The sequence below is a fragment of the Trifolium pratense genome, linkage group LG4 (genome assembly GCF_020283565.1).
Source record: "Trifolium pratense cultivar HEN17-A07 linkage group LG4, ARS_RC_1.1, whole genome shotgun sequence".
NCBI classification, from domain to species: Eukaryota; Viridiplantae; Streptophyta; class Magnoliopsida; order Fabales; family Fabaceae; genus Trifolium; species Trifolium pratense.
In genome coordinates this window covers 12,909,532-12,922,097 of record NC_060062.1, presented here as the reverse complement: position 1 = coordinate 12,922,097, position 12,566 = coordinate 12,909,532, and the positions used below count along the sequence as shown (strand labels likewise).

General features: G+C 29.8%; 1 protein-coding gene across 1 annotated transcript; it reads right to left on the bottom strand.

Moving 5' to 3' along the window:
- Positions 1–4,020: 4,020 nt before the first annotated feature.
- On the bottom strand, positions 4,021–11,910 carry LOC123921418 (indole-3-acetic acid-amido synthetase GH3.10). Its single transcript, XM_045973956.1, has 4 exons — positions 11,342–11,910; positions 10,436–10,537; positions 8,846–9,666; positions 4,021–4,943 (listed from the first exon to the last, which is right to left on the bottom strand). The coding sequence occupies exons 1-4, from the start codon at positions 11,668–11,670 to the stop codon at positions 4,402–4,404; spliced, it is 1,794 nt and encodes a 597-aa protein (XP_045829912.1). The 5' UTR covers positions 11,671–11,910; the 3' UTR covers positions 4,021–4,401.
- Between the last annotated feature and the right edge of the window lie 656 nt (positions 11,911–12,566).

Genomic DNA, 12,566 nt, shown 5'->3' with positions numbered 1-12,566 from the left:
CTTTTTGTGTTGTGATTTTTTACTATTAGGGTAAGAGAATATACTCTCCGGATATAAATATTAAAAAAGAAATGTTTAGTTTAAGAAATTTAGTTAAGCGTAATTAATTTTCTTGATTTAATGAAAAACACGAGTTAAGTTTATTATATCACTTTTTTGAAAAGTGTAAAAGTGAAATAAATACCTAAAAAATAGAATTAAATAAAAGTATATTTGGAATAGTAGTATTAATTAGTTTAAAATTAATTAACTTTTGCTTATAATAGTGACCAAAATTTAAAGTGTTTTTTTACTTATAAATATGACCAGAGGGAGTATTAACATTTTTCTTTGCATCATAGCTATTTTAACATATTAAATTAACATTGTTTGATCAAATTAATAATGACTATCATTCAAGATGACACCGCCTAAGAAGATAACATACAATTTCAGAACCACAAATTAAAGTTTAGTTAAAGTTTGATAAGTTAGTTACTCCCTCTAGTCTTAATTATAAGACCATGTATAACGGTGATTAAATTTGGTGTTGAATGATTGGAGATGGTGTGTTGAAAATGTGTTGAAAATGATGTGGAGGAGAGAAGTGTTGAAATTGTTCAACTGTGTTGAAGGCTGTCACAGGGGACACGTGGCAGTTTGTTATTCGCCCAAATGAGCGCGTGGCTCACACTCGCTGACAGGGCGCGTGAACGGTAGAAGGACGCGGAGAGAGAATATGCGCGGGACACATGGTAGGATCCGATTGGTTGGCTAGATTTTTATCACATTAAATCTTTTAACTCAATTATTTCATTGCAAATTAATTTTTTATTTTTTTACCAAAATTCGTGATTTTGTTGTCTATAACTTGGTTCATTTGATTTGAATATAGAAAAAAAAAACCAAGTTTTTCACTATCTTAATCTTATTATTATCTTTCTATTAGTGCTTATTTTGAAGTTTTAGTCTTTTTTTTAGTGAAATGAATCCAAATAATCATTTCAACACCCAAAATTCTTCTAATTATCCCAACAATTATCAAAATCCCAACAAACTATAAATTGTATCGTATAAATTATTTAAATAAATTTTGTTTTTATTACAAAAAATTAAAAAAATTGTTAAGTGTTTATTATTTTAATTTAATTTTAATTGATAATTGTAATTTTATGTGATCATAAAAATAAAAATAAAAATATAAATAAGAATATGAAATAAAAAGTAGTGGGGTAGAGTGTTGAATGAAAAACTATTGAAGAGGGTAAAAGTTGAATGAGTAGGTAGAAAAAAGAGAAAATGACGTAGAGTGTTGGGAGTTGAAAAACACCTATGATATATAACCATTGTAAATGGTCTAAGAAAACATTGACTTTTTAGATACATTCAAAATTTATGTATTTAGACAAGAATATAGACTAGATACATCAAACTTTCAATGTATCTAAAAAGTGAATCTATTCTTATAAATAGGACCGGAGGGAGTATTTCGTAATTTTTGCTTTTTGTAACCTATGAATTTGATGATTTTCACTATAAGATCTCGCAAATAGAATTTTAATAGTCTATGCTCTTTTTCGTGATAATTTCACTCATATGCTAGTCAATCTAGAATTTGACATGTAACTTGTAACCATAATAATGAAACCTTGTGCCCTATGAAAATATGTTTAGAGTTTATTGACCCTCCTTCATCTCTAAGTTCTAATTGATCTTATGTTGTGATAATTCTTGAGCGAAGCAAAACTGTGTAATTGGGAATGTAACAAAAAATATGTGAATGTGAGTCGATAAGGAAACTACTCGACCTAAGAAGGATAACCCCACTCGTAGGTTATTCATGCCAAAAGATGGTTGATCTCTAAACAACTAAATAAATAAACGACAACCACTTGAATTAAGAGAAATCCTGCTTGAATTAATGTATGAATATAATCTTGCTCGTCTGATCTAACTCATAAGTCATGATAGGACAAAATCTATAAAAAGTGTTCTTTTAAGATTAGGGGCGTCTCCGAGTTTTTGAAAGCTATGTGCAAAAATATAAAAGTGACCCCTTAATAAAAAAACGTAAGTTTTTATTTTTATATAAAAAAAACATCATCGATTTAAATTGCTAATGACATAAAAAAATAATCATCCTTGTAAACATATAAATAAATTGTCAATATTAAACCAATTGCATTAAATCAAATAGAACAAAGACTAGGGGAGAACATAACGTGAAAACTGTTCTGAAAAAATTTGTTGGTTAGAATGTGTGTACCTTGAAGATGAATGCATGCATGCATATATAGGGAATGACAGACATAACTGTTTTGCGGGTTCTTTCATGTGAGTGGAATGAGTCACAAATATCTTGTGAGGGGGTCATTTATCGGCTACTAATGATGTATCGTATGTTGGATCTGCAGAGAGGCCATTTATACGCTATGTTTGAAGTTCTATTGTGGACGATACGCCTTAGTAAAGTGTTGAGGGGTCAATGGATTTAGGTTCACTTGGGCATTGGATTATTGGGCCTTTGGCCAATCCGGAACAAATAACATTATTGCGAACAATTTTAGTATGTCTCTTTGTGATTGAATAGGCATATTAAATGCAACAACTCCATTCTTATATATTATTACATTAAATCATGGACAAATATAATGCAAAATCGAAGGTTATGCTTGCGATTTGCCCGAAAATTGACTGTTATGACGTTGTATACCACAACGGTTGGCCAACCGTCGCAAGCGGCGGTATATATCATGACAATTCAAATTGTCAGTCTTTACCTATATTATTCGACAACACTTTCCCTTGATGTTTGTAGAGATGTGTTACCTTAAATATTAAAATGAAGAAGGCATTTGGTACTCTAGATTGGAATTTTCTCATGACTGTGCTCCAATAATTTGGGTTAAGTGATGTTTTTATGGTTGGATTGAAGAAATTAGCACTCAACTAAACTTTCTATGCTCATCGTCAATGGTAAATCTGTGGAATATTTTAAGTGTGCTAGCCTAGGGGAGTTAGGCTTGGTGATCCCCTATCACCTTTGTATTTTACATAGCTAAGGAGATCCTAAGTAGGTGGCATATCCAATTCCTTAGCTAGTGGTGAGTTGTGCCCTATATCATCATTGTGAAGCAGTGTGAAAATTCTTTCACAGATATGGTACTACTTCATTTGGTTAGTTGATCAACAGGTCTAAGATCAATTTTTATGCCAGTTCTATCCACAATGCTAGATTGGCCACTATTTATGCTATTTTGGATTTCAATGCAGGAAGAATTCCATTCACTTATATAGGATTCTCTATTATTTTTGGTAAGCCTAAGGCTATTCATTTCCAACCCAATGTGGACAAGATCAAAATTAAATATGCTACTTGAAAGGGTTCCCTATTATCTATTATCCAATGTATGCTAATATACTCGTTTCATGTTTACATGTTGCCAAGGAGTTTGAAGAAAAGTTGGATTCTTGTATAAAAAAAATTGTTTGGAGTGGTGATGTGGTCAACAAAAATATTTGTATTGTAGTTTGGAGTAAGTTTGTGCTCATTATGTTACAAGTGGTTTGGGCTTATAAAGATCATACTATATGGTGGGATAAAATAAAAAACTGTTATCCTTCTTAAGAAACACTTTGAGGATCAGCTGATCTGGCAAGGCTCCAAGGATGGTTACTTATTTACTAAGCAAGTTTATCAGTTTATGCATCCATACCCCAATCATATCCCTTGGGTTGCATTGATTTGGTGTAATTTCATCCCACCTTAAATTTCTTGTCTTATGGAGATGCATCCATGATAGTATGCCCATAGATGAGAACTTAATAAAGAGAAATTAAGGTTGTACTGTTGTGTCTGGATCCCGAGTCCCCAATCATATTATCAAGGCATTTTTGGATTTTAAATATGTTAAATATGTTTGGATTTTATCCCCAAAAGTTAGCTCATAGAATGAGGTTGTCCTCGCATATTTATACACTTAACAATTTGATAACCTAAATAATATGAGATTTCAAACAAACTCCAACAACACAACTACATATTCAACGACATGCACCTCATATTATTAGAAAATTGAAAATGAAAAACAAAATAAAACTTTTACAAAGTTCTTAATGGCTATAACTTTATAAGACTACTAGTACATTGACCACAAACATCACAAGGATGTGACATGACAAGAAGAATTCTATTCTAGTTTAGCAATAGTATTTCCTCATAATTCAATCAAAGTAAATTTTTTTAATATGCACAAATAAAATAAATCTTTTATCATGTACAAATTTGTTTTCACTATTAGATCAATACGTCAGATCATATCTTATTTAATCCAATAGTTAAAAAAACAAACATGTAAATGATAAAAAACTTGTCTTACTTATACACCGTAAACTTGGCTAATACAACCTCCAATACTAATGTTAATCTAAACTATAAGCTGTGCTTAGAAACCTTTTAGTGGTACAATTGTCAAGAATTTTGAGCAAGACATGATTGTTAGTGCACCTAGGAGTCTTAAATTGGTTCAAAGCAACTCCATTGGCAATGAAATTATCCAAAATCTTCTTAAAAGCTCCACTTTCCAAAATGCAAAGTTCAAGTGGCCCAATTGAATTGGTTTTTCTTGAAACAACATATCCATGATCAGCAAAAGATAGGTCCATTTCTCTACAACAAGCATCAAGTACATTGTCCTCAACTTCACCTTTAATTTCCCAGTAAATAACATAGTGACCAGGTTGGTTTGTTACATCAGCATAACTAGTGAAATCAACAATTTCAGCTTTGGCTTTATTTAGAATGTGTGACCCTCTCTCTACCACTAATTGTAGGTCCTTCTCTGTATTTTTGTCTATGTTTACTGTTAGGATTAATTTTCTTCTGCATATGAAGTTCAATTTTGGGGTCCCATTGTGAAATCCTGCCACTTCTACCACATCTCCTAGCCTGCATCTGTACAACCCTGTAAATTTGAAATATAATGAATACTCCAAAACGGCTACTATTTTGTCCGGCTACTATGCATATATGAGACAAGTCTTTTATCTTGCACAAATTTATTTATTTTATTGAATCAATAGGTTGGTTTTATCATTGGATTAAATAAGATGTAATGTGACATATTGATCTAATGATAAAATTTATTAATCTAATAGTAAAAATAAATTTGTGCATAATAAAAGAGTTTTCTCATTTGTGCATATTAAACAAAGTCTTACCGTAGACTATGTGTGTAGTAGATGATACTAGAATAAGTTTGTTGGAAATTTTGAAAAGACTATACATAACACGCCAAAATAATTCCTGATAGATAAGTTTGAAAACGATAGAGATATTTATTTTTGTGTAGTATATGATACTAGAATAAGTTTGTCGGAAATTTTGAAATGACTACACCAAAAATGCCAAAATAATTCCCACTAGGTATGTTTGAAAAGGATAGAGATATTTATTTTTGTTTTTTTTAAGGATATTTTTATTTTGTTTTAATACACATATTCCTATGGATAGTAATTGGATACCTAGGAGGTACCCACAAAAAATATCCACAACGGATATGATATAAATCTAAATTATAGATACATATGCGATCGAGTATGAGTAATTACTTACAACAATGAAAGGATGTGGGTACACACCTTAGTAGTTAGTACCCACCCGACATCATACCCGCATAATATATATTTTTACAGTAATTTATATTATTGTAGAAAAATATATGCATGTCAATTTTTAAAAATCTAACATTATTAAACTATTATACAATTTTAATAAATTTATGATCTTTGGCATGTTACTATTAATTCCGTTCACAATTTTCACAAGTCAACATTAAAAAATATTATTTTTTTGTACCAAAAATATATATTTTTTAATTCTATTAAAATGATATAATATTTTCTAATTGTACGATTTATTCTTGATAAAAATGTTGGTAACAGGCACATGCATAGGTACTTAAGTACTCAGAGATACATATACGTGCACAAAGATTGTTACTCACGCAAATATGAGTATAAGTACGAGTATTCATTTAAACTGCAAATATTTTAAACAATATTGGTCACAAAATATGAACATTAGTCTCAGGTGAAAGTTTAACTTCTTCGGTTAGAACTCATCTATATTGGTAGAAATAATTCATATGATTTTAGGTGTCAAAAACATAATTTCAAGTTTTTATCACAAAATATGTTGGTAGTATCTTTTGGTGAAAAGAGGGAGCAAATATATATATATATGTGAACAAAATCAGAAATGTTTACCTAACAATACTCCGTATATATCGTCAATTTTAAATAACTTGAATTATTTGTCTCTTTAAAATATAGGTCTTGGGGATCGAGATATATATATATATTTAACAATAATTAATGTGAACAAAATCATAAATCTTTACCTAACAATACTCCGTACATATCGTCAATTTTAAATAATTTGAATTATGTCTCTTTAGAATATAGGTTCTGGGTTCGATTCCCAGCTCATTGTAAACAAAAAAAAATAAATACGTCAATATATATATTTTTTGGACTAATGGTTCATTTATATTTATATAAGTGAAACTCATTTCATCAATGAAATAAATACAACTAATCATAATTTTAAAAAGTGTGCAAAATTTTTGAGTAAAAAAAAAGTGTTCAAAATTTAAATAAAATATCTATTACAAAATGGAGGGAATAATGAGAATCAAAACCTAGTGGCACTACTTGTTCAAAAAATGGCATACTGGAACTGGGTCCACTGTCTCATGTAAAATGTGGGCTATCTATGGTTATTTCACATGCTGAGTAGTGAGTAGTAATGGGTTGGTGGGTAGATTGCTCTGTCCTTTTTGCCCATAGAAAAACAATGGGTAGACAAACAATTGCTTTCTAGTTTTTACTGTTTCATTCATATATTCAGAGAATTTAAAGGAAATATAATATTTTTATAAATAAATTCAACTAATATATAAGATTTGCAAGGACCCAAACCAACACCACTAAATCAACTCCAAACAGGTTTACATCTTCCACCATTTGTTAAGTACAATATAAAATTTTGGATGAAACTAAAAAACATACAGTACTAGAGTGATTAAAAGAACTGTTCATTAAAAAAAAAGAATCAAGCATACCGCCATCAATTGATATGAAAAGAAAAATAAAAAAGAAATATTTTTTTTTTAAATAACAAAAGTTAATTATTTTATATGGAGGAAATAATTTTTTTTTATTTTTTAATAACAAAAGATGGTATCATAAGAAGGAGGAAATGTGTTAAAAAAAAGAAGGATGAAATAAAATTAAATATTAAATTTTTTTAACATAAAAATACTTTAAATTTTAAAAATTATTATTAATATGATATCAAGATACTATACGGTATTCTTTTAAGAAAATGTATATTATATGTTCGCATGATATATGTTTTTTTATTTTTACGGGATGATATATGTATTTAAAGTTACTCTTTTGTTCTTACTTCTTTGGTTTTAAAGAGAAGAGGACAACATAATTTAAAGTTTGGTTGAAAGATGAATCAATTTTATACAAAATTTATATATTAGTTAGCATTCGAATTGAGTTCTAAACTATATAGTTGTAAAATTTAAATAAAGTTGTTTGCTATTAAAATCTGGACCATATATATAATGTTTGGCAATTATGACGAATGTGCCATTTTTTTTGACAAAACTAAATAATATCAAATGAACCTCACATTAATAATAAAAAAATTGTGGATATATTTAATTTTTGGCATAGTGCATTTATAAATAAATAAATAGCTAGGTCCCAAATCTTGAAAAGCTAGGGTTGTATTGTAGCTAGCTTGAATTTGACATATCACATACTACCTGTTACTTTCTTGAACCCACGTTATACACTAAGTCTAAGATAAGGGTGTTATTGCATTATTACTATGTACAATGTACATCATCAGACCAAAGGATCCAATAGGGTTTTCAAATTATCAATAACTACAAGAGGTGCAACTCATGGTCATGGAAATGGATTAAATGTTGTTGTTGGTGAGGTCCAGCCAGCTCTCTCTCTGGAACCATCCATTAAAAAATAAGACAATTTAATATTTTGGACTATTCAATCTTGATCGGATGATTTTGAAAGTTTGCCAATTATATGACTGCATCAACATTTAACAACATTGGAACCCAATTCACAACTTGTCATGCATATGGATGGTTTTAGTATGGGAATTGGATATCAGATGTATTCAGCGATTCAGAACCGTCTGATCAAGATTAGATGATTTAAATTTTAAGATAGATTTTTATGTTTTTTTAATATAAAATTCTGATATAACAAATGAACCATCCGATCTTGATCAAATGGTCTAAAATTTATTGACTGCATTATTTTTCGAATTCACATAATCCAGGCCCGTTAGTCCACAGGCCCGACCCACACCCATGTGTCGGGTGTGCGATGTCACTGGACTTCAAAATTTCGAGGTCCTGTAATAATAGTTAGTATATATTTTTAATGTTCGTCAAATATTTGATGTGTAATAATAGATTAGTGGGATGCTATGTTTGACTTTATGTTTGCCTATTTTATAATGAGTGTAACTTTTGTTCATTTCACACATTATAAAAAAAAATAATAATGTCTCTGTTAGTATAGTTTAGTTTAGTTGACAGAGACATTGCATGTAATATGGATCGAAATTCGAACTCTGATACTTTTACTTATTACTCTAATGCTAAAATTTGTCAACTAAGCTAAAATTTTTCTAGTGAAATTTTAGCACTAGGCTACTTGACAAATAATAATAATAATAATAAAAAAGAATAATTTACTTGACTAGAAAAAAATGAGAATAAATTACTAGATGTATGAAAGGAAAATGAATTAATACCTGTAAAAGTTGTGAGAACAATTTCATATTGTTGTCCAACAATAACCTTTGACAATGGAATTGGCTTATCTTCAACAAAATCACTGCAATCTTGTTTATTTCTATGAAGAGGTATGAACTCAAAATAAGAGAAAGTTGGCACAACAGCAAAAGTTACTTCTTCTGGATCCAAACAAGGATCAACATTAACTCCAATCCAGCTTTCAGTTGATCCATAATCAGCACTTATTAAAGGCAACCCATTTGCATAATGTCTAAGTTTTTTCAAATATGGTTGCATTGAACCTGTCATTATTGAATACAAGTACTTCACATTTGGCCATATCTTTGGTATCAAACCAAACCAATCAACTTTTTCTAACTCCTCACAATAATCTTCTAATTTTGAAGCCAACTTTATGTTTGGACCACTTTTTGAATTAATTATGTCCAAAATAGCTTCTCTTAATTTTGGTGACTTAATTCTTGAACTTAGAGTACCATTTTTAATGTCATTAATAATTTCTCTCCAATTTTCTTCAAATGTAGTGAATGCTTGTACCATGGTGTAGACAAAAGCTGAGGTGATAGATTCTACTTGTTGAGAATAGAAGAGGCCTAGAAGGAGATGGCAATAAGTTGATTGTTTATAGTCTCCATTGAAAATCACTTCTTGAGGGCTACAACTAAATGATTTAGTTTTGTGATGTTTGGTTTTGAATTCTTCACTTGCATAACAATGTGTTGTGGCTGTTCCTACTGTTAAATTTCCTTTTGTTTTGAAACAATTGCTTCCATATATGAATTCAAGAACCCTTCCTCCTTCCCTTATGGGGTAAACCCTGTAATTTAATAGTTATTTTAATTTGTTCTATATTTATAAATAATCTATTGGTTGATTCAATAAGATAAAATGCATTGTGAAAATATTTTCTATTTTATTTTTAGAAGTTTATGTTAATTTTGCCCAAAGAAGTAGATAATAAACTCTATGAAAGTTCGTTTGATCCGTAAAAAAGTAAGTATTAGACGAAACACAATACAAACACCTGACAAACTTAAGATAATGAACAACTTGTTAACAAAAAATTGTGTGACATAAGGCATGGGCGATTACGGAGACGGATTTTGGGTGGGTATCAACCATTACCCGCCTCAACCCCGTCATTTAAAATAGAAAAAAACCCAATTTCAACCCTAAACCTAGTCAATTCAAATTTTATCTGTCAAAGTCAAAGCGGGTCGGGCGGATACCCACATGTATGAGTTATATTGTCATGTTTATCCGATAGTCTAATTAAAACCAAAATATTTCATGATAAAGTACGACTATATAAAATAATAAACTCGATTAATATTGAAATTTAATCTTTCATGATAAAATAATTTATGATCAGATTTTATTTATAGGGGAAAAATTAACAACAATTTTAGGTGAAAAAAATTATCCGAGGATCCCATTTCCTCCAAAATATTGTAGGCGAAAAAATTAAGAACTATTTTTTACATAAAAAGATATAATTTTCTAAGATTTAGTGCATATTTGGTATCACAGTAGATGAACCGATTCGCCGAAATTTCGGTGACTTAGATACTTATTAAATGGCTTACCTTGATCTATAGGCAGCTGATAAAGTGAATATTTGAAGCGTGGTTTGAGCACTATGTCTGGTAAAGGGTACGAATTTCTGCCTTCCTTCAGTGGTTCCAGAACTGAAAAACCACCACCACAAAAATGTTCAAATTAAATTTAATCCAATTAATGTGGAATGAGATATTTTCATATTGCTCGACAGTGTTGTTTCACCAAACAACAATTAAGAAAAAGACGTAAACTAAACATCTTTCAACAAATATACTCAAAACTACTCATGAAAATATCACTTCCATGATAGCAATAAGCATATACATATATATACATTTTTATATAAAATTATAAACAATAAATCTTGAAAGAATAAAATGAACACTGATTTCATACAATCACCGACAACATGTATTTATGTAGTTAGTGACTACACTGAATCTGGATTCCAAACAAGAGCCAAAATTATGAAGTTTTTATCTAATAATTTGTGCTAGTGTTTGAATTAAAAATGAGTTTAATGAAATTACTATCATTTTATTGAAAGAGCCAAAATATCTTAATAAAGAAGCGCAAGAAGTGCCAATAAAATACAAACTGTCATACAAGATGAGCCAAATCCTTAAACAGAAATGACCCATAAGCACAACATAGGCGAAAACCACCAGGTATGAAATTACGATCTTTATTTCTGTGAATCTCTAAAATATATTATTTGACAAAGTTTTTTTTTTTGAAAACTTAATATCCGACCTTAGGACATTATTTGACAAAGTTATGATGACGCGCATCTTAATTTTGTCAAACAGACTGTCAATCCAAATATGTGCAAAGAATATTCAGTACTACAACAAATATTAAAAAATTTCCAAAAAGTGTAAAAGAAAAGTTAAAGGAAGAATAAAATTGCACATATATAAAAGGTAACCAACCTTAAGGAAAGAGTGGTTATAGGTTGTTGAGTGAGTAAAGGAGTAGAATCCCCATCAGAAATCCTTTGAATAAATGGTTCAAAATCAGCATGAGAAGCAATAGGAACCAAAGAAGTGAAAAGGGATTCCAATGCACATGGTTCCATTTCCAAAACATTGTAAGCCCCTAACCATTTTTTGAGATATTCCACACCATGATTTTGTTTGAGAATATTGCTTAATACCTGTGTTTGAACAGAGGATGTGTTCTTAGATACATCTTCAAACCAAGTAATAATCTTTTCATAGTCAAAACAACCACTACCATTGTTGATATTTGGTTGTTCCATTAGAATATGTGTATGTTTATTATTGTGTAAAGTAGGTGATTAGACAAATATAGGTAGAGAATATTGTAGAGAAGAAGCAAAGGAGCCCACTATAATGAATATGGTTTTGGATATTGGAGCTGCTGATATATGTTTCTTATTCAAGGAGGCCCAACAAAAACACTTGTACTCGTAGAAGATATATAGACCACAAGAAAGGAAATTGCATTATCATTATTTTAAAGGGAGACAGTCAAAAGATAAATGTCTTATGAAGCACGAACACTGATACATATACTATTATGTTGATATTGATAATAATTTGAAAAATAACATAATTTAATGTAATTATAATTATCGGTATTGGACTGATGCATGTCGACATTGAGACACACATAATCAAGCACTATTCGTGCTCATAATACTCTTTCCGTTCTATAACATGTGTCACACACACATATATTATATATAGGGGCTCAGATTCAAGCTTCGGATATCCCACTTGTCCACCGTGAAATTTCTATCCACTAACTATCTGACAAATAAATAAATAATAATAATAATAATTGTGCAAAAAGATTGTCATTTTAAGTTTTCTATCTACTAAGATACATATGAAATCCTCAATTTGTCCATTTTTCATTTTTTAACACATCATTCAATTCAGTGTTATTTTGTGTCTTTATTCAAAAGTTAGTAGTAAAAAACTTCTCGTTATCTGATGGTTACTCCTATTTTAACTTCCCGTTATTTTCTTTTCTTTCTTCTTCTCCTTCTTCTTCAATTCTTCGATCCTTTATGTTTTGAAGCATAAACATATTTTAACTTTTGGTATTTGTATCAATCTTTTAGAAGGTACAATCATGATTTTCTTTTAACTTCCAAATACCTCTTTTCAGTGTCAGTTATTTTCTTTT